Source organism: Orbicella faveolata, unplaced genomic scaffold, assembly GCF_042242905.1.
Source record: "Orbicella faveolata isolate gen_17 unplaced genomic scaffold, um_ofav_v1 contig_14, whole genome shotgun sequence".
Classification (NCBI taxonomy): Eukaryota; Metazoa; Cnidaria; class Anthozoa; order Scleractinia; family Merulinidae; genus Orbicella; species Orbicella faveolata.
This window is the reverse complement of record NW_028301541.1, coordinates 6,747,285-6,769,582: the sequence shown is the minus strand read 5'-3', so window position 1 is coordinate 6,769,582 and position 22,298 is coordinate 6,747,285. Positions and strand designations below refer to the sequence as shown.

Sequence of the window (22,298 nt, the reverse complement as noted above, 5' to 3'; positions counted from 1 at the left end):
GTGAAATTCATATTTAACAAATAAAGAAGCCTAAGCCGTGTATTACGCTGTGATAAAACACGACGGGCATTTGAGAACATGAGGGAATGTAGAAAACATGAGCTGCAGTCGAGTGTTTTCTACATTTCTCGAGTGTTCTCAAATGTCCGGAGTGTTTTATCCCAGTGTTGTACATGGCTTAGGCTTCTTCATTTGCTTTGTGATATACAGGTAATACGGCGAAAAACAATAAAACACAGTTTTTCTATGTTTATACTCTGATAAATCATGGGTTTTGACCAATCAAAGTGCGTGCTGGGTGTAGTCACGGCGCCTCAGTTTTGTTTTGCCTTCACGTTTTTTGTCCATTGTTTTCCATTTTTCAATTACTCCGTGTATACTTGTTATTCTAACTAGTTTCGCCAGTTATTTTCGGTTACGTAACGTTTCATATTTTCGTGTACCTTCTTTCATCCTTGTTTGTATGTTTTGGTATAGCTTCTTCTGCCGTTAGTTTTCTAGTTGCCATTGTCATTATTTTTACATGTAGTCGCCGAAGTCGCCACACAAATCTTGTAAGTTTCGTTAGTTTTCCGTCATTTTTGGTTGCTTTATTTGTATTTCGTTTTGATTTCCTGTGCTGTATAATTAGCTTGTTTATGTGCGTTTGTTTTCAGCGAATTGCTAGTAAAAGTGCGAATCTCTTAGATGTGGGGATTTTGATTTCACTGGGTCCTATTTATATTGTTTCACTCGCTGTACAATTCACTGTTATCAAAGTATTAGTCAACGTTTTAGTCACAACAATTTAATTCCATTTGATGGTAATTACTTCGAAACGTAGAAATATACACAAAGGCATGAGCAAAGTAACATGAAACTAAACGAAACAAACATAAGCAGTTCGACGCCTGATGGCTAACACTTACCCGGTGGCTCAAGAGAGTTACAACAAAACGAAACTAGAGCCAAAATGTGCGGTAACCGTTACAAGGATGCTGATTTCGAAACACTGATAGAATATGCAAATACGTAAACAGCAATGACTCTTGCATATCTAAGCACGCGTAAGCTCAAAATAACGCACGTTCTTTCATGAACGAAACATATATTATAATGTGTAATATAACACTCTTTCAAACCTGTTACCACGACATAAGACATAAACCATTACGGCAGTTGTTAAATCAGTAGAAAACTTACACTTGGTTTCATCTAAAACAGGATAATTGTTATTACGTCTGTGTAATAGTGGTTGAAGGGTTATTTATAAATATATCGAAATAAACATAGAATGTAGTTGGCCACTTGCAACTGTACCATACCCAGCAAGGTCAGGATCACATACAGTGAGGTGTTTTGCTTATCATCTTTTATCAATTTCTTACCCTCTTCCTTCGTTCTCGCATATTGTTTAGAACTCTTTGGTCCATCACCTACAGAAGTGTAGGCCAACACTTGAAATTCATATTCTGTGTACACATCAAGCCCAGTCACAACTTTGTTCCGGATGGATTCACTGTTGATTGGTTCTATGGTTTGTAACCCAGAAGACCCATTCTTTTTGTAGAACAGTTTAAATCCTCTGATGATTCCATTCCTGTCCTGTGCTGGTGGTAACTCCCAGGATGCTGCAATACTGGTAGAAGTTTCTGCAGTCACAGTGAAGCCATCTGGAGCTTTTGAAGGCGCTACAATTGAACAACAAGTTAGTTCTATTCTAAGCATGTTCTTTTACTACACATAAACGTTATTTTTCAAATTTATTTTTAGTCAAACATTAAGTTAAGTAAAAAAGTACAAAAATTGTACACGTATAAGTGCAAACAAAGTATAGCACAACTCAGCACATGGTACACTGTCCCTGAGTCACAACAAACAGAGTGAGTGACCATTCAGAACAGTGAAGTTCGCAAGGTATGTGAACCAATAACTGGAAACTGTAAAGGACGTTGACAGAGTTAATTAGAATCATGCAACGGTAAGTAGGCATCACATAAATCCTATTAAACAAAAACACCTCAATTACTTTACCTGTGTCCTTGTTTAATTCACCCACATGTACGACAAATTAATTTCAAAAAGGCTGAGCCCAAAGTGGTCCGCTGATACTGCAAAATAATTATAGTCCTGTAGTTCTGCATGGGCCAGGTTTTTCAAAGCCACGATTAGCGAGAATTTTGATTTCAGTCTGTATACATTTCGGTGAGGTGTTCTGTTTATTTTGTTTGTCCTTCAGTTTTGAGCTTGAGCAATCTCAAACTACTCAAAATATAAGAAGTGAAAAACATTTTTTATACTAGAAAAATTAATAGCTAATTGGTTAACTCTTAATCCTGGGTTAGCATTAACTAAGCTTTCGAACAACCCAGACCAGGTCTATAATGTTGACATATTTACAAGTTTTTGATGATGTAAAATTAAATTACCCTTTAAATGTCGGGTTTTTATCAGAACTAAACTAACAGAATAATGTATGGAAAGCCAAAAGCAAAACTACAAACCATCGGCAGTCCGAATGTTTATTTACATTAAGTTCACACAGCTGGTTTAAAAATCTATGACACAATCCGATGGTGTGATCAAATTTAGCGATCTCTCTTCGAGGAAAGCAATTTCGTTTATGTTCGTAGTTATACATTTATAGTAGAAAAAAAAACTAAAATCAAAAATAAACACTCGCTTTGAAAATGGAGCTCCAACGTGGACAGATTACGAAGTCACCGAGCGCATCGGGTGATCGGCGATCGGTGATCGCAAAGCGTTAAAAAATGCTTCCAAAACAAACCCAACTCTACACGCGAATAAGTGGCTACTTAAAACATTAAAAGCAAGGACTACATGAGAATTTCCGTTCATAAATACGGATAGATTACAGAATTCCACAGGGCGGACGTCCATTTTTTTTTTTTATCGTAAAGGATTGCTCGCGATCGCGTGTTTAGTATACGGATAAACACTTCACGCTCTGTTGATATGCAAACGCAGCCTTTGCTCTTTACTGATGAAAAGAGCACTTCACCACTTTCAAACAATACTAATTGCTCCAGTTGTATCTCCATTGTCTGTAAACGGACTCAAAGCGAAATTTTACAACTCCCGCTTGGGAATTCGGCAATTCAGATCTTAAGAGACCGAAGCTGGCGGTGAACTTTTGCAACCTCATTCCCAGGTCATGACGCCCGCAAAGCATCGTGGGTACCTCACTTTTCCCGGGCGACGCTTTTCAATGGGTGCGATTCTGTAATGACATGCCCAAATAATTAAGACCACGTTTGAATGTACAAACAGATTCAATCCGCACAGGTCATAATTATCTTTTTTGAACTAACTCTCATTTTTTCATTCCGAAACGTCGGGACATTATATCGTTAGTTTTTACTTGCTTTCCTTACATCACCTAACATTTTCCTTTCAATATGAAATAAAGACTATTTCCTCTGTTTCTATTATAAAATTTGACGCCTTCTGCTCATAGTTACAGAAGTACAGTAATACTACATATATGCCAAATAATATTTGTTTTTAATTAAAAGCCTAACTTCCCTTTGCTTAAAAAAATGACACCTGACTTTGCAACTTTTTGCTCCGTGATATTGAGGCACACACAAGAAAGTAAGTGTCATGCGATTGCATTTTGCACATATCAAAACCGGATTAACATTGTCCATCAAAATCACACCTAGCTTGTGATCATTCAATAATAAATAGGTTTCCTGAGTTTTATCACAGCAATATTCGTACTGATCATATTATTACACTGCATCAAAAATTGAGCACACAAGAGTCATGGCACATTCATTTTGTAACAGCAAATTTTTGTTATTTCTTTTATCCCTCACTTGTGTGACACGTTTGGATGGTACATGTATATCCCAAATTTTACAATAACTGCAGAAATTCTCGCCCGCTCATTGGCTAATTTTTATGGTCAGTAAGTGAACAGACAAATGAATTTATAATTTATGCAATGCCTCAGTGAGCGAGGGTGGACAATTTGACAATTTATTATCGTAAGAAACAAATTGACGTCAGTGTTTAATGCGTCTGTCCTCTTATTGACAATGAATTTCGTCATAACATTGTCAAAGTAGTCTGCGAATTCACTCGGCTATCGCCTCATGGATCCACAGTTACTCTGACAATGTTATGACGAAATTCATGATCAATAACAAGACAGACGCATGAAAAACTGACGTCAATTTGTTAAACTTACTTTTGAAATCGGAAAATTCTGACTAAAATGAAATGAATGTCCTACTCCAGTTGCAAGGTAAGATAATTATAATATTTTACAGGAAGTCCAACACAAAATTCCACTTCTGTCTCCAAGCAGAGTCCATAGAGGGAAATGATTAAGAAGCTCAGTAAACATCAAAGAAGCATACAAACAGGCTAAGATTTATGTTGGACGGTCCTTGACCCTGCACATCGTTTGTTTTATGCTCATTGACTATGCATAAATAACATAATTGCTATGCTTCTAATGGTTAGTTGTACGAGCACACATAACTACCGTTTATAATTTGGCAGGTTTTGCGCAGGGCCAACCCCCAAAATAGCCAAGAAAAACGTACATCAAAGAACTCTGCCAGTCTCCATAACTTTTCCGCTATTAACTAAGCTTTAAGGAAAATGGCCACAAACAAATGTAACTGAAAATTTCCAGATGCTTTGTTTGGTCACATATGACTATGTACATTGATTTGAATCGACAAGGTTGATTCCTACAATTGTACATAATTATTAGCAAAAGTTGAGCAAAAAAATGTAAATCTCTCACAACCTCGTTCCCAAGGTCTCCCATCTTCCCGATGAGAGACAAGGCTCGTCACGGCCGGTTACGGCCGGCACAGGACTCAGTGGGTTAAAGAAGTATTTCAAAACGGTATTTAAGAAAGGCTGACTGTTACGATCGAGAAACGCCGGTTAACGACCCATTTGGCAAATCGCTCATATTTTGCCCAAAGATACCCTTAGGTGACCTAATTCTAAAAATCATATTTAAAGGTTCCAGCGAATTTTTATCTTTCAGAAATTCGCAAAAATTTGAAAGCGCGGTCAAAGTGCGGTTTTTCGTGTAATAAAATGACAGATATAAGGTGCGAGGACGAAGCGCTGCTTAAGTCTTAAAATAATTTCAATTGACTTCAAACTTCACACAAATGTGGAACAACCACTCTAATTTATTCCTCGTTTTAAACTAATCTCAGAGATGTTGATATAGTGGTTTTCCGAATCATTTTAAAAACACCTATGAAGCGTGTGAAAAATAACGGCAAAATATAGGTCATGTTTAACAGCATCAAAATGCATCTGGTACCTCACTTTCCGATTATTTTACTTTACAGCCTTAAAATATCATTATTAAACATATACCATGCCAAGTTTCATGCTCGAACTCGCAGTATTTCCCTTTGAGAAAAACGAAAATCTATGTCAATGTGTTGGGCGCAAATAACACAATAATTATACACGAACAAGAGACAAATTAATTTCAACGGCGAAAGTAAAAGGCTGTCATTAATTAAAATCCCGTCAATTCACTGCTATCAGTAGAAACATAATGTCCATTACATAAAAACTGTTTTTAGACGTTTTCGGAACATTGCGTGTTAACTTTGTTTGATTTCCTGTCCGCCGTCATGTCTAGTTTGTCATCGCGTGTACTTCCTCAATGTAAACAACACTGTGAATTGTCGTCATAACAAACGCAAGAGATTTCCTGGAACCTTAATGTTTTCGATTCAGCAAAATGCTTTAAGTTCGTTAAGACACAATAATGGGTCAACTTGGAATGCTGTTTAGCACTAAGGACGTTAAAGGACTGTAAATTAATCGAGTTGAAATATCTTGAGGCAAATCAAAATCGCGCCCTTATTCTAATTTGGTAAACAGCCGATCTCCGTTCAAGTTCAAGAAGTCGAGAGGTTAATCCGGCAATGTATCACCGGTGCAACAACAAACTCAAACCGAGGTCATCAAAAGTGTAAGTTTAAAAGTGTAGTGGCAAGTTTCAAATAAATTTCGCCTATATAAATTGGAAACAAGAAGTGAAACGGTCTGAACAGAATAAACAAAATATTAATACGACTAATTTAATCCGAAAATGTGACAGAAAACATACATACATACATACACGCATACATACATACATACACACATACATCCTTTATTATCTTTCCCCATGGGGGCTTTTCGAAGACAATATGGTACAATACTACAATTAAATACTAATATACTAAAATTAATAATATTACATTCTAATTTAGATAATCACGAATTTAAAAAGTCTACAATTAATTTACCATTAATTTACAATTAAACATACCTAAAAGCCGTCGATTCCCCTCAATACCACTCCACATTGCCTTAAAGAGCCCAAGCTTTCTGCTGTAAGAATCGGGGGCCTCATGAATCTGTTTTTACTATATCGGCAACCATGCTGCGGGGCTGATATTCGAGACTTAGTAAAAGTTGTCACACAACCGTACGAGCAGCCCAGTCACGCTTTCACTGCTCTTGCGCAAATGTTCAACATTTCGCGATTTACATAAACTGATTACAAGTTTAAAGTAGTGACAGTAGATTGAAATGCACTTTTTAAAGCGGTCCTATCCAGGAGCAATTACTTCTTGTTCCTGAATGGCTCTTAGCTGTAGCTACAGTCCGGCGGAGAGGGGGAGGGGGTACTCTGGGAAAGGTCGGATATCAGTATGCCGTGGAAGATTAAGTGGTCTCCAGCTCTTAATGCCAACACTGAAACACCAGATGATTCTCGAAGTATCACAGGGATCACTAAGCTAAATAATTTTGAGTTTAGCTCCGCTGAGTCAATTACCTGTTGGCGCGCATATTGCATTGACCGTGGACAGGTGGGAAAACAGTTCAACTGGAAAAGCCTGTTGCACATTGTAATTTAGCGTTGTGCAACACGCAATCGGTCTGGTTGTAATGCTAATCGTATTTGATAAAATCTCAAGTTTTCTTTCGACTTATACTGGGGTGACATACTACTAGATGGGCGTGGCAGGGAGCCGCGAGTCAACTCAGTCAACTCCCAAAGCTTGACAGAAGAGTGATAGTGAACCACTGGTGGAAGGACTGCAGATTGTCCCTACGTTTTACCCTGATAGGCCTCTGTGTTATTCTAATGAACTGATGCTGTTATAATGATACTGTTTAGCTTCATGATCATGCTAATGGTCAAGGGTTTCTTTTGCTATTTAGTCAGACATCGCTCTTTCTTTATTTCTGCTGGAAGCATCGTTCTCTGAAGGAGACTTAAGGTCATTTTCTGAAAACGTACGAACACTGCGACTTTAACATCAGTGCCATTGTCAACGGGTGTGACCGAGCAAGCGTCTGTTGATGTTTCCATGAATAGAGGATAGAAACTATGTACGGCAGGGATGTATTAATGTCTTCAAGGCGGCTGCATTTGTGTCTTTCATATGCTGTCTACTTTAGAGAGGCACTTGTCTCTGGAGAAATGTACTCAGTCCGTGGAGAGACATTCCCTTATGACCTTAGCCAAAATGTGCTACAAACCCTGCTTGGAGCAAGCATTGGCGCTTAACTCAAAGCCACGATAGGTCACCAAGAAGTCCTTGTTGCTTTAAAAGAGGGTTAGGCTTTCAGGGCAGTCACTGACGAGCAGAAATCGTATCTTATAGCAAAATTCCGCATTGGTCTAAAGAACCTGAAACCGCCTATGCAACGGTGCGGTTGCGAAGACATGGAACTAGATATACCTCTCTCACTCGAGCGCGGAAAAGCTCTATCCTCGGCGCTTCTGAAGTATTTTACTAACAACTGCACTTGCCGGAAGTATTCTTAGGAACTGTCGGTGTTTTGTTTCTTCGATATTTAGCAACATCTCTTGCGGCAGGGGGGGAGGGGGGAGAGGATCGTTAAATTTTTGTAGAGAGGGAGAGGGAGTAGAGGAGGAAGACCCTTTAGAGGAAAAACTAACGGCCGAGTCATCTCAACCTCTCTGGGAACGAGGTTGGAATCGTCACCCTTTCCAAATTCGCTGAAGCGATTAATTTACCTTTATCAACTTAAAAACAGATGATCTAATGTACTTTGTTTCCGACACTGCGTGCAGACGCAGCGCAACAGTGCCTTAACAAACTAATCATTCTAGAACATCGGAAAACAAATATAGATATTGCGAACAGCCTACTTTCCTTAAAATAGTTTTTCACAAAGAACTACTTATTTATGATTCTTTTATACTGAAAAAGAAACCCTTGACCATTAGCGTGTTCATAAAGCTACATAGTATCATTGTAACAGCTTCAGTTCATTAGAATAACACAGAGGCCTATCAGAGAAAAGCGTAGGGACAATCTGCAGTCCTTCCACCAGTGGTTCACTATCACTCCTCTGTTAAGCTTTGGGAGTTGACTGACTTGACTCGTGGCTCCCTGCCACGCCCATCTAGTAGTATGTCACCCCAGCATGTGTCGAAAGAAAACTTGAGATTTTATCAAATACGATTAGCATTACAACCAGACCGATTGCATGTTGCACAACGCTAAATTACAATGTGCAACAGGCTTTTCCAGTTGAACTGTTTTCCCACCTGTCCACGGTCAATGCAATATGCGCGCCAACAGGTAATTGACTCAGCAGAGCTAAACTCAAAATTATTTAGCTTAGTGATCCCTGTGATACTACGAGAATCATCTGGTGTTTCAGTGTTGCCATTAAGAGCTGGAGACCACTTAATCTTCCACGGCATACAGATATCTGAAATTTCCCGGAGTATCCCCTCCCCTCTCCTCGCCGGACTGTAGTTACAGCTAAGAGCCATTCAAGAACAAGAAGTAATTGCTCCTGGATAGGACAGCTTTAAAAAGCGCATTTCAATCTACTGTCACTACTTTAAACTTGTAATCGGTTTATGTAAATCGTGAAATGTTGAACATTTGCGCAAGAGTAGTGAAAGCGTGACTGGGCTGCTCATACGGTTGTGTGACAGCTTTTACTAAGTCTCGAATATCAGCCCCGCAGCATGGTTGCCGATATAGTAAAAACAGATTCATGAGGCCCCCGATTCTTACAGCAGAAAGCTTGGGCTCTTTAAGGCAATGTGGAGTGGTATTGAGGGGAATCGACCGCTTTTAGGTACGTTTAATTGTAAATTAATCGTAAATTAATTGTAGACTTTTTAAATTCGTGATTATCTAAATTAGAATGTAATATTATTAATTTTAGTATATTAGTATTTAATTGTAGTATTGTACCATATTGTCTTCGAAAAGCCCCCATGGGGAAAGATAATAAAGGATGTATGTATGCATGCATGCATGCATGCATGTATGTATGTATGTATGTATGTATGTATGTATGTATGTATGTATGTACGTATGTTTTCTGTCACATTTTCGGATTAAATTAGTCGTATTAGTCGTATTGCGTGCGTGAGTGCCATGGCGTCTTACTCGGTGAAAAGGCTAAATTTTCGAGTACTACAGTTGGTTTTCGAAGTACTTGTGCTTCTCTCAGCAAGTTATTACGATCATAACTTCTCTGATAGCGATTATATCGGAAATTTGGGTAGATATCAGCAGCAATGTGTTACGGCAACAAAGCAAGGCCCGACGAGCGCGGCCATTTTGGGACTAAAGGCAGTTTCAGCATTCCAACCGAAGAACTTCAAGCGAAAATTCTTTCACTCTGTGATGAAATATACTACAAATGGTGTTTCAACTTTCAATCCTCGTATTTTGGAGCTCAAAATTTTTAAGGCCTGTGATGTAAACCCGAATCCTGGCCCGACTACTCCAAGTGATAACAAGAATGACAAGACAGTCAATTTGTCCAAGGTATGTTTACCAGGAAAAGGTCTCAGACTAGGACAGTGGAACGTAAACAATCTAACGGACACTAAGTTTGAGCAGATAAGGTTATTACTAACCACTAGACGTCAAGAAATCGATGTGCTTTTTCTCCTCGAAACATTTCTTAAACCAAACAAACCTGACTGCGTTCTAGAAATACCTGGCTACACGCTCTTCAGGAAAGACCGGCAAGGAACCAAGAAGGGCGGCGGAATTCTCGCCTACATTGCTGACAATCTAAAAGTCGAAAGAATTACAAGCCTGGAAGAAATGGATCTAGAAACCGTCTGGTTACAAGCCTATCCCTATAAATCAAATCGCCCGATACTCACAGGAGCTGTTTATCGCCCGCCTTCTTCAATGGCGGACACGGATGCCAAACTGGAGCTTAACATTGAAACAGCTTATTTAAGAAACCAAGAAATGTATGTTTTTGGAGACTTTAATATAAACTTCTTGGATACATATGTCTACAAACATCATCGATTAGCGAAGGCATTAAAAAGCCTAAATTTAAGCCAACTCGTGCACAAAGTTACACGTCCCGTGAGCTCAACTTGTCTTGACCATGTCTACACAACGCATCCTGGTTTTGTTACTGAAATCTCTGTACCAGATATTGGTCTTTCAGACCACTTGCCAGTTTTTATTAGACGTAAATACTCCAAAAAGCAAAGAGATCAAACCCACAGTACCATAGAATATCGTGACTTCAAAAATTTGAATACAAATGAACTATTACATGATCTACAATGTGCCCCATGGGACATTGCCTTTGTTTTTGATGATTTACACGATGTTTTGATTACAATGGAAACAATGCTAAATGACGTTTTGGACTGGCACATTCCACTAAAATCTAAACGCGTCAAGAAACCGAACCAGCCTGCTTGGATGACTAAAGAGATCTTGTCGTCTATGAAAACAAGAGACAAGCTGTTGAAAACGGCGCGAATTTCAAATCTGCCTGCAGACTGGGAACGCTTTACGCATGCAAAGGGTAAAACTACAAGTCTCATCAAAAAAACAAAGAGAAGTTTCTTCCGCAAGAAAATCGACGAAAACAAAGGAAATCCAAAAGGAGTTTGGCAAGTACTCAAAACATTAAGTGGGACTAGTAAACCTCGAGTTCGCATCGATGAATTAAACACAGGAAACAACATCATTAGTGACGAAGCTTCCATTGCAAATGAGCTTAATCAGTACTTCGTAAACATCCTAGATCAAATTGGCAAGGAAAACGACGCTAGCGTAGAGTTTGATGACACCAAGCTGAAAAATTTTGTCTCTTCGCGATTGAATGATAATGTGGCTTTCAACATCCCTCCAATAACGCCTAAGCAGATCATTGACACCATAGGGAAAATCGCTTGTAACAAGGCCTCTGGGCACGATGGCATAAGTATTCGTGTACTCAAAATTATTGCACCAGCGTTTGCAAGTCCATTATGCAAATTGCTGAACCTTTCAATATCGACAAACAGTTTTCCAGACCGTTGGAAAGTAGCAAAAGTTACACCATTGCACAAGGGTTGCGCACGAAACGATATCAACAATTACCGCCCGATATCAGTTTTACCTGTCTTTTCGAAGATTATCGAAAAACACGTAGCCAGCTGTCTTCTTAAGTTTTTACATGACAACAACATGTTATATGAGTATCAATCAGCCTTCAGGTCAGGTCACTCTACAGAAACAGCTCTAATCAGACTTACGGATCACATCCTGAAAAACATGGACAATGACGAAGTGACCGGTCTGGTATTTATAGATTTTCGTGCAAGCTTGATGTTATAAATATGATGTTAAAAATCACGAACTTCTTCTAAAAAAGCTGTCTATTTACGGTGCAAGCCCTCCGTCTGTTGCCTGGTTTCAATCGTACCTGTCTCAGAGAAAGCAATTTATTACATTAGGGAAAACCACATCTGAACAGCTGACTATCAGACAGAGCGTTCCCCAAGAATTAATATTGGGACCGGTGCTCTTCCTCCTGTTTGTCAATGACATGCCTCTAAACGTTCACAAGTCAACTATGGATATCTATGCAGACGATACCACCTTGTCTTTAAACTCAGACTGGAAAGCTATTCCTGCACTAAACAAATCATTAACAAAGGACTTGACAGAAATTGAGAAATGGGCTAGTGAAAACAAAATGTTTATAAATACCAAGAAAACCAAAGCGTTGTTGGCTACGGGAAAGCGTCTGCGCAGACGTATAACCCATGATGCAGGAAAATTTGAAGCTAGGATGCAAAATGCAGAAATTGAACAAGTTGGTAGCCATAAACTTCTTGGAGTGATAATTGACGAGAACCTAACTTACGAAGCACATGTTGACGAACTATGTAACAAACTTTCAAAACGAATTGGTCTTCTACGCCATATAAGCTGCTACTTGAAAAAGAATCAAAAATTGATCTACTATAACGCAGTAATCAAACCACTCTTCATGTATGCAAGCACAGTATGGACATCGTGTAACAAAGAGGCACTCGAGAGAGTTCTCCGTATGCAAAAACGGGCTGCGCGTATTATTCTTGCAGCACAATGTACTAGTCGAACTGTCACTTTATTTAATAAGCTAAACTGGATCCCCTTTTACAAAGAAGCTTATATAAATCGATGTGCACTGGCCTACAAAAGGATAAACAGAACTTTACCTGAATACATGAACACATCTTTAAGGAAAAACTCTGACGTCCATTTGAGAAGTACTAGAAATTGTAATTTAAATTTATTATGCCCCTCTCACAGAAATGCCTCTGAGGGAGGACGCACTTTCGCCGTCAGAACTATTAAAGATTGGAACAGTTTACCCCGGTCTTTAAAAACAGAGAAGTCCGTTAAATCGTTTAAGGCTAAATTATGTAATACTATTCTTAACTCTCAGAAAACTAATGGAATTTTTTAACTCTTATTATTCATAGTATGTTTGAAATTGTAAGTCCAGTTTATTATTTGTAACCATTTTTAATAGTAACTTAATTAAGTATTTTATTGTAAATAATATCGTATTTTAGCATTTTATTGTAAATAATATATTTTTAGCATTCTAATTATTTTAAGCTGAGGGCCCCAAGTCTATCAGTAACTTAAGTTACTGTCACGGGTCACCCTCATTAAATAAAGTCTTTCACTTCACTTCATTTTGTTTATTTGTTTCGGGTCAGACCGTTTCACTTCTTGTTTCCAATTTATATAGACAAAATTTATTTGAAACTTGCCACTACACTTTTAAACTTACACTTTTAAACTTACACTTTTAAACTTACACTTTTGATGACCTCGGTTTAATTTTGTTGAATCGAAAACATTAATGTTCCAGGAAATCTCTTGCGTTTGTTATGACAACCATTCACAGTGTTGTTTACATTAAGAAAATACACGCGATGACAAACTAGACATGACGGCGGACAGGAAATCAAACAAGTTAACGCGCAATGTTCCAAAAACGTCTAAAAACAGTTTTTATGTAGTGGACATTATGTTTCCACTGATAGCAGTGAATTGACGGGATTTTAATTAATGACAGCCTTTTACTTTCGCCGTTGAAATTAATTTGTCTCTTGTTCGTGTATAATTATTGTGTTATTTGCGCCCAACACACTGACATAGATTTTCGTTTTTCTCAAAGGGAAATACTGCGAGTTCGAGCATGAAACTTGGCATGGTATATGTTTAATAATGATATTTTAAGGCTGGAAAGTGAGGTACCAGATGCATTTTGATGCTGTTAAACATGACCTATATTTTGCCGTTATTTTTCACACGCTTCATAGGTGTTTTTAAAATGATTCGGAAAACCACTATATCAACATCTCTGAGATTAGTTTAAAACGAGGAATAAATTAGAGTGGTTGTTCCACATTTGTGTGAAGTTTGAAGTCAATTGAAATTATTTTAAGACTTAAGCAGCGCTTCGTCCTCGCACCTTATTTCTGTCATTTTATTACACGAAAAACCGCACTTTGACCGCGCTTTCAAATTTTTGCGAATTTCTGAAAAATAAAAATTCGCTGGAACCATTAAATATGATTTTTAGAGTTAAGTCACCTAAGGGTATCTTTGGGCAAAATATGAGCGATTTGCCAAATGGGTCGTTGACCGGCGTTTCTCGATCCTTACAGTCAGCCATTCTTAAGAGATCCTTAGACCCAAGTTTATAGCCACAAATGTCTCACTGTAGTTTGAGTTTGGATGATTTCCGTTCGCTGTTCTGACATATCAGTTTATTTAGATTGAAGTAAATTGGAGCAATTAGATATCATGCAGTCAATGCATGCAAAATTACGCCAAAATTAAAGTGTGTTCTAGCATGTGTAGCTTTTCTATAGGAATAAAGTATAATAAAACACACATTTAACTTAAGCTGCTACAGCACTGGATTCTCACTGAGGATCAGTCCAGTTCTACAAACAACAACAAGAGCGAATATTTTGTAGCTCAGCGACAGCAAATAGCCATGAATTGTGTTCAGAAAACACATTTTTAGGGTTGTGTAGCTTGACCAATGGCTAGGATATGTGGTTAAAAATAGAATTTTCCCAGTCGTAGCTTGACTAGCTCAGCAAGTGACCATGATTTCTTGTCAGAAAACAAACTTTCCTTGTCGTGTAGCTCGCCAAAAGGCCATGATTTGTGTTTAGAACTAATTTAACCTTCATTTACCCATTAAAACAAGATGTAAATTAGAACAATTGAAACAAACACAAACACAAGGTAAAATGTACAAGATAAGTATTGGTGATGTGCTGTCTGGTAGGGTCGGCTGGTCAAAAATTCATTTTCTTAAGAAATATTTATGATAAGTGTTGGTGATCTGAATTTGAAATTATTTGAGTTTTGCAAATATTTAAATAAAATGTCTCCTAAAAAACGTTTTGTCCAGGAAAAATTAAAACTTTAGTTAAAAACATTCTTACGGGGTCGCTACTCAGTGCTGTGGGATATAATTTATTCATCGCTAGTTCAACTTCACAAGCAAATTGTTATAAATTTTGTCATTTGATCAAACTTTGTTGACCAAATATGCAAAGTACACATGTGAACGCACTGCTCTAATCTTTGATTACTACTAGTTTATCTTAATAGCTCACAAGGAGTTTGGCTGCTGCTCAGTCGCTGAGGTTAGCATTCCAGGATATGTGCAGTTCATTCCCTTTCAAGACAGTTAGGCCCTTGCGGTTGCAAGCTTAGATCTTAATTGCCTTTCTTTGCCACTCTCATTACATATCTGGACTGCAGATCTTGTTAAAAATGTAATTCTAGCTATTTTCTTTCTCCAAAAGAACACCTGCTAGGGGGTTGACCCATGGTGAGGTTGCCATTGTCTCCATGAATTTGCATATTGCTCGGTTTTCATACTGGTAAGTCACTGCTCACATTACTTCCAGATGACACCTACATTGTACATTGTACATTATACCCTTCATACTTTATTACTCAAGAAATTCAACATTATAGCTATCTTTCACTTCTTACCATCTTCATTTGTCCTCACTTCCTGAACAGAACTTTTTGGTCCATTTCCAACAGAAGAGAAAGCTAACACTTGAAATTCATATTCTGAATATTTACGCAGTCCAGTAATATCTCTGCTCAAAGTTGCATTACTTTGAATGGTTAAAACAGTTGGATAATCTGCAGCAGAGTTCTTCCTTTGGAAACACAGTTTAAATCCTGCGATTGTTCCATGTCTGGAGCCTACTGGTGGCAGCTGCCAGGATGCTCTAACACTTGTGGAAGACAGTGGAGACACAACAAAGCTACTTGGAGCTTGGCTTGGAGCTAAAAATTAAGAAATGACCAAATTTATGACGCAGTTGAAGGCTCTGCAATACTATATTCTAGATCTGGTGTTGCAGAAATTACTGCAAAATACAGACAATGTTACTTCACGAGACCGAGCTTGAAAACAATGACGTCAAACGTATGTGGCTACCTAAAGTGTAAGGTTAAAATAAAAAAAAGTGGCATAACAGATAACAAGAGCAGTATAATTCACTAATGCAGTATTTTACTCTGGTGTTCCTTCTGTAAAACTTCCGTCCCTTATTATGTTTATAGTGGTGACGTGCAGACTGTCTTTAACATGACTACTGTAAGATGACTAACATGTAGCTCATTTTCATATACATGTATGGTACTTGTTTTAACTACCAAAACTAATAGCCCAACAAAAGTGGGGAACCTCCAGAAATAATGATAGAAAAAGGTCGCTAAAATTTAAGAGTACCAAGTGTGGTTCCTTTTAAAGTTTTGCAATACTCTATGTTTTTGAACCATGAGCAACTGTGATCCATATAATTTGTAGTTTATTTTACATAGATTAATACATGTACATGCATACATGTAATGAGTTTATTGTAAGCCAGTAAGGCTGATAAAAAATAAATTTACCATGATAGCACTTAATATATGAAAGGTCACAAGTGTAGGAAGCAAGATACCTGCAGGTTTAAGTACTCCAAATACTTCTACTCTCAGAGCTTTGTGAGTTGAGTAACTTGTCGGCTGAAACCGGATAAACCTTGCTCTTGCAATTTCTTTTAGATTGTGTTTCACTATATCATTTCTTCCTGAGTTACCATCAAAGACCTGCAAAAGAAGCCTTTGTATTAATTGTTTGCAAACAATTATTGTACATGAACATGTACCAGTAAGTGTTGAAATTGCTGCACAGAACTTATGCAGCTACTGTTAAATAGTTATTTAAGCTTCACATTTGTAACATATAACAAAGTACTGGCACCCAGCATTAGTGTTGGAAATTAGCACTCGTCTGTTCGCCAATGCAAGCATGAAAAGTCTCAGCTCAGTACAAATCATCTATCACTTGCCCATTTGGCAAGTACAATTTTCATTTTTGGAGAAAACTATTTAGGCTTAATTATTGATAACACCCCTTTTTATTTTCCATTTTGGCTAGGATATTTTTAAATGAAAACTTACTCCAACCAATGTCTCGATTCTATGGGGATATATGCAAATTAGGTAGTGCCAGCTGTTGGTTTAGCTGTTTTTCACTTCAAAAAACTACAGAATGTGGATCGAAATACTTCCAAGGAGTGTCAAAAGATAAAAACATGGATAAAACAGTAAAACCAACCACTGGCAGATATCCTAAGGAGGCATCTAGTAATTGGAACAGAACAAGAAAGCTCAGTACACAAAATGGTAAGCTGGGCCTCCCCGATTACAATATATCGAAAAAAAAAGAGTACAGTCGAACCTCGATTATCCGGGCCTCGATTATCCGGACTTTTTTCTCTGGTCCCAATTTTTTCATGAATAGTAATTAGTTGTGATCTTGAAAACTTAAAGTCGCAAAAAGCCCAATAATCCTTTCAAAAGACTGTTGAAACAGCGTATTATCATGTGCGCTTTTCAAAATTCGGAAGTGCGACGAGACAAAGAAATATTCTGATGCGTTCCATTTCTATCTCATTAATATTCATGTTTTCGATTATCCGGACTCTCGATTATCCGGACTATTTACCAAGGTCCCGACAAGTCCGGATAATCGAGGTTTGACTGTAGTTTGTGAATCATTGTGGAGATTTTATTGGGGGAGGGGAGGCACCTTTCTGCGCAAGTGAAAATTACACCAGGTGAATGCATTTTGAGAGTCACTTGCCAGAATGGCAAGTGTTGTAAAAATTTAGTTTAAAACACTGCAGCATGACAGTAGTGTTATTTACATGCCAATGAAAATGGGCTTACTTTAAATTTGGGCAAATTTACTAAGGGTAGCTAACCCACCAAATCCACTCCACTGCCTCTGAATCCACTTTGTGTTAGCATGTACTGTAATGTGTGAGCACAGTCACTGTCACTGTCACAGTCACTTATTAACCGTCACTTTTACAGTTGTAAATGCAATCACAGGGGGTTACAACTGTAGCCAGTCAGTCAGCCATGCACAATCACAGTCACATTCAGTCAGTCAGTCAGTCAGCCAGTCAGCCAGCTAGTCAGTCAGTCAATCAATCAGTCAATGCGTCAGTCAGTCATTTAGTCAATCAGTCAGTCAGCCTATAAGGCAGTCAGTCATTTAGTCAATCAGTCAGTACATCAGTTATGTATAGTCACAGTCACTTTTGACATTTAGTCAGTCAGTCAGTCAGTCAGTCAGTCACAATGACAATCAAAGAGTGTCATCCACAGTCAGTCATGTGAAGCCAGTCAGTCATTCACAGTCATGCATAGACACAGTCAGTTGCAGTCAGAGTCACACAAGTCAAACACGCTTGCGAGTCATTAAAATCTTTCTCACAGAAGCAGTCACAGTCAGAGTCATGCAGTAACAGTCAAAGTCATGTGTGGTCACAGTCACAGTCACAGTCACAGTTGCAATCACGGTCACAATTGCAGGTACATTCAGTCACCATCAAAGTAAATACAATAGTCAGAGTCAAGTCATGCATAGTCATAGTCACACTCACAGTCATGCACAGTTAATGTCACAGTTATGCATAATAATGGTTGCTGCTGTCCTTAACACTCATTGTCACTGTCACAGTCACAGCCGAGTGACAGGCACTGATTTACATGTGCTGTCAGTCATAATCGCTTCTTGTCAGTCATAGCACAAATTATTTAAAGCAACATACAGCAGAGGAGTTCTAAGTCAGTAATTGTTATCATTACCACCACCATCCTTGTCAGTGGTGACTTTGTGCTGGCAGTGCTCTACACCTCACATAACAGACCCTAATACACTACACTAAGAATGTACACATACATAGACCTTGCAATACCCTGCATTTAAGCATTCAAGTCTACCGAGGCATGATTACCTGAGTGTATCTCACAGTAATTATATAGCCATAAGAAAGATGATACGTCCTGGTAACAGCAATGGCCATGGCATCAATGGCCATGCAATATCTCAGTCTCAGTCTCAGTCTCACAGTCTCAGTCTCACAGTCACAGTCACAGTCACAGTCACAGTCACAGTCACAGTCACAGTCACTGTCACTGTCACAGTCACAGTCACAGTCACAGTCACAGTCACAGTCACAGTCACAGTCACAGTCACAGTCACAGTCACAGTCACAGTCACAGTCACAGTCACAGTCACAGTCACAGTCACAGTCACAGTCACAGTCACAGTCACAGTCACAGTCACAGTCACAGTCACAGTCACAGTCACAGTCACAGTCACAGTCACAGTCACAGTCACAGTCACAGTCACTGTCACAGTGAGTCACAATTGCAGGTACGAGTACATTTAGTCACTGTCAAAGTAATTTGCAAAGTAACAGTCAGAGTCTGCTTAGTCATGGTCACAGTCACATATTTATGGTAATCTTTTATGATAGTCCCAAGTCATAGTAATTGCCAACATTACCACTGCAATCCTGCTCAATGTTGACCAGTGCTGGCAGTGGCCTGCACCATGTTACAGACCCTAATACACTACAATAAGCATGCACTGTATGTTCACCGCAGACCTTAAAGTGCACTGAATTTAGGCACATATGTACTGAGAGGCATAATATTATTCTCACAGTGCTAGTCATAAGAAAGACAATGTATGTGATCCAACCCACCTTATCAGTGCTGTTTTCTTTGTAGGTGACCCAGTCAATATTGTTAAGTGATAAACGTAACTTGTACTTAGTTGTCCAGTGATCTTCAGTTGATTTTCCTTGCGTTGCTACAGCACAGATAAAGAACTCATATTGGAGGTTGATTTGGAGATAGTCACTAGAATTGTTGTTGCTACTAGGTGACCACGACCCAACTCCATTCAGTCGACCTTTGGAAGCTACATTATTACTCCCGTTATTTGACGTGGCTGAAAAGCTGTTGTCTGGAAATGCATCTCTGCTGGAGACTCCAAGAGCCTGGATTTGACATGCTGAAATTAATAATTGAACACTCTATCAAAGACTAAGCCATACCCAAATCAAGATATACATGTACATAACATCACAGGCTTGAAGCTGGATCTCTTGATCCAGATTCCAGATTTTGGAATAACTACTCATCAATACCTCTTCTTTCAGAATACACTTCAACTTCACACAGTGTTAATGGCTCATTCCTCAATAAACTTCTGATTGTCACATATCTTCCATACAAGGGAGGGCGACAGAAGAAGGATTTACCCTCCCCTCCTGGAACACTCCTGGAACCACTGCCACACGTAGGGTTGTTCACACCCCCACCACTGGTCTCTGACCCTTAAAGAAAGGTAGACAAGACAGTAAAAGAGAATGACACCATAACTGTGCTCTACATTTGCCATGTTGCCTTTCACTGATTATCATTTCTATGGTCAAAGGACAATTCTTAGTTTTCCAACATTACTCATGATTTTATCAAAAGTTATGTCTGTGTTGCCAGGTGAAGTCTAAGGCAAAATTATTCAAAATTTTACAGAACTATCATTCTAATATTGATACAAAACATTGCTACAAATTAAAAAGTACTTACAGTGTAGCATGGCAAAGCTACATGTACTTATACAGCTTAATAATGTATAGTATTTTGAGTTGGCTAACAATTAGGAAACTGATATTCAGGAGTCTTCTAAGCAGCATAAAAAAATAAACCACTGAACCATATTATCTACTTAATTACTTTTCCCAAGAGAAACAGTCAGTTTTGTTTTCCTGAGGACCTCAATGTTTCCTGAGATGAAGATTTGAGGGAAAACAAAACTAACTGTTTCCCAAGGCCAAAGGGACCAGTAATTAAGACACATTCCACACAAAGTTTGAGCAGTAAGTGCAAAACTTATTTCCTAAAAATCTACTCATAGCATGGTAACTTTTGGAATACTATTTAAAACAGCTCACTTTAGTTCATTTCTCTAAGTGACCCCACGATTCAATTCTCAAGCATTCTCGAGAAAGCTAATATCAAACCTCGTAAGAATGCTCAAAGCATGTGTGATTGTGTTTTTAACTAACACGAAGTATCTCTTTTTTTTGAAATATGGGTAACTTCAAGTTCAATTTTCTCTTGTGGGGTCAGCATGAGAGCTTAAGTCTCGATAAGTTCTTCTTAACAGTATTCAAAATATTACCATACCATGAGGCTTTTTTTTGGTAACTCCATTTTTGCCATTATTGAATTGTGCTGAGCCCCACTGAGTTGAACTACATGTACACCTGCACACTGCACTGTGTTACACTGTACTGCATCAAACTACACTGCACGGGACTCAGTTCTTTATGCTGAATGGTGCTGAGCAAGGCTGGGCTTGGCTGTGCTTAGTCTCTACTGTATTGCAAATGTACATTGACAGAACATATATACATGTAATAGAAGGGTAACTTTCCAAGGTTCATTACAGTCACCATGCATATTGATGGAAAAACAAGCTGAATGGTGTGTTAGCATGTAATTGAACCTTTATAAAACACTATAAAATTGATGGAAAAGCTAACCTACCCACTCTGATTTCAAAGTTGTTTAACCTCTTTCCAAAACCCTCTCCTCTGTTGACTATGTACACTTCAGAAACAGGCTCTATCTGCCCTAGGTCAACTCTCCACCAGGGTCTAACTGCCAATGGTGTATGTGTACAAGATCCTTTATCATAGATTGTTTCACTATTACCATCCACTCCTCGGCTGGCTAAACCACCATAAGCTGCACCATTTTTCTGATCGGCATGCTTTCCAAAGGCCAGATTTTCTTGAAAGAAGCATGGCATGGCATTGGATTAAAATTAATAAAACTATATAGTCTTCAAAACTTTTTTAGAGAGACATTCAGAACGAACATGATGAATCATTTCATTATTTTTCAAGGGGTTAGGAAAGGGCAGTTGAGAAGTTACATGTACATGTATAAAAAAAATTTCTACAGAATGGGAAAGTCAAGAGGACAAAAGTTGACCGATGAACCATGGGATAAAAACATAATAATTATTATCAAACAAGCCCTTTCAATGGTGTCAATGCTTCACACAACGTAATGGTGAAGAAAAACCATGTACTTGCCAAATTCAAGGTAAAGAATTGTGACAGAAATAAAATGATGAGAAGCACATTCACATTCTATTGACAGGTACATGAACAGTAACTGTCCATTACACCTTTCTGCTAGAACTTAATTTGTTGTGCATGTGACTTTAATAGACTTGCCTTCCTATTTTTAGCAAAACATGATCTACTAACAGTGTAACTTAAACACATTACTGCTAATTTTGACCTGATCTTTACCCTGTTTATTTGTCTTCTTTACCACTACCACCAAGTATCTTTTTCCAGGCATTGATAAATACAATTAAGATCACTGAAAAGCCCCTTGGGGACGTGGAATAAACGTATGTATGTATATGTATATGTATATGTCTGTGTATGTATGTATATGTATATTCTGGCCTCAGACCATTTCCAACAAGGCTCTGCTTTCGCGGTGCAAACAGGAGAACACGGGTACTATTACTATGCAACGATGCTGGAGGTGGATTGGCCATGTCATTCGAAAGGATAATGAATC

At 38.3% G+C, this 22,298-nt stretch overlaps 2 protein-coding genes across 3 annotated transcripts in view; both read right to left on the bottom strand.

The window, feature by feature from the left end:
• LOC110048058 (uncharacterized) overlaps positions 1-22,298 on the bottom strand; it is a 55,843-nt gene that overhangs the window by 16,291 nt on the left and 17,254 nt on the right. The window contains exons 7-12 of one of the 2 annotated variants that reach the window (XM_089287417.1): positions 21,243-21,488; positions 19,838-20,026; positions 19,391-19,701; positions 16,286-16,433; positions 15,318-15,623; positions 1,368-1,670 (exon numbers count right to left, since the gene is read on the bottom strand). In XM_089287417.1, coding sequence (XP_089143543.1) covers positions 1,368-1,670; positions 15,318-15,623; positions 16,286-16,433; positions 19,391-19,701; positions 19,838-20,026; positions 21,243-21,488 — 1,503 coding nt within the window. The remainder of the gene's footprint in view (positions 1-1,367; positions 1,671-15,317; positions 15,624-16,285; positions 16,434-19,390; positions 19,702-19,837; positions 20,027-21,242; positions 21,489-22,298) is intronic. The other variant, XM_089287418.1, reaches the window with a different exon arrangement.
• Positions 13,258-22,298, bottom strand: part of LOC110048050 (uncharacterized) — a 66,476-nt gene continuing 57,435 nt past the window's right edge. The window contains exon 32 of the mRNA XM_089287414.1: positions 13,258-13,272. The gene's annotated coding sequence lies outside the window, so the exon portion shown is untranslated. The remainder of the gene's footprint in view (positions 13,273-22,298) is intronic.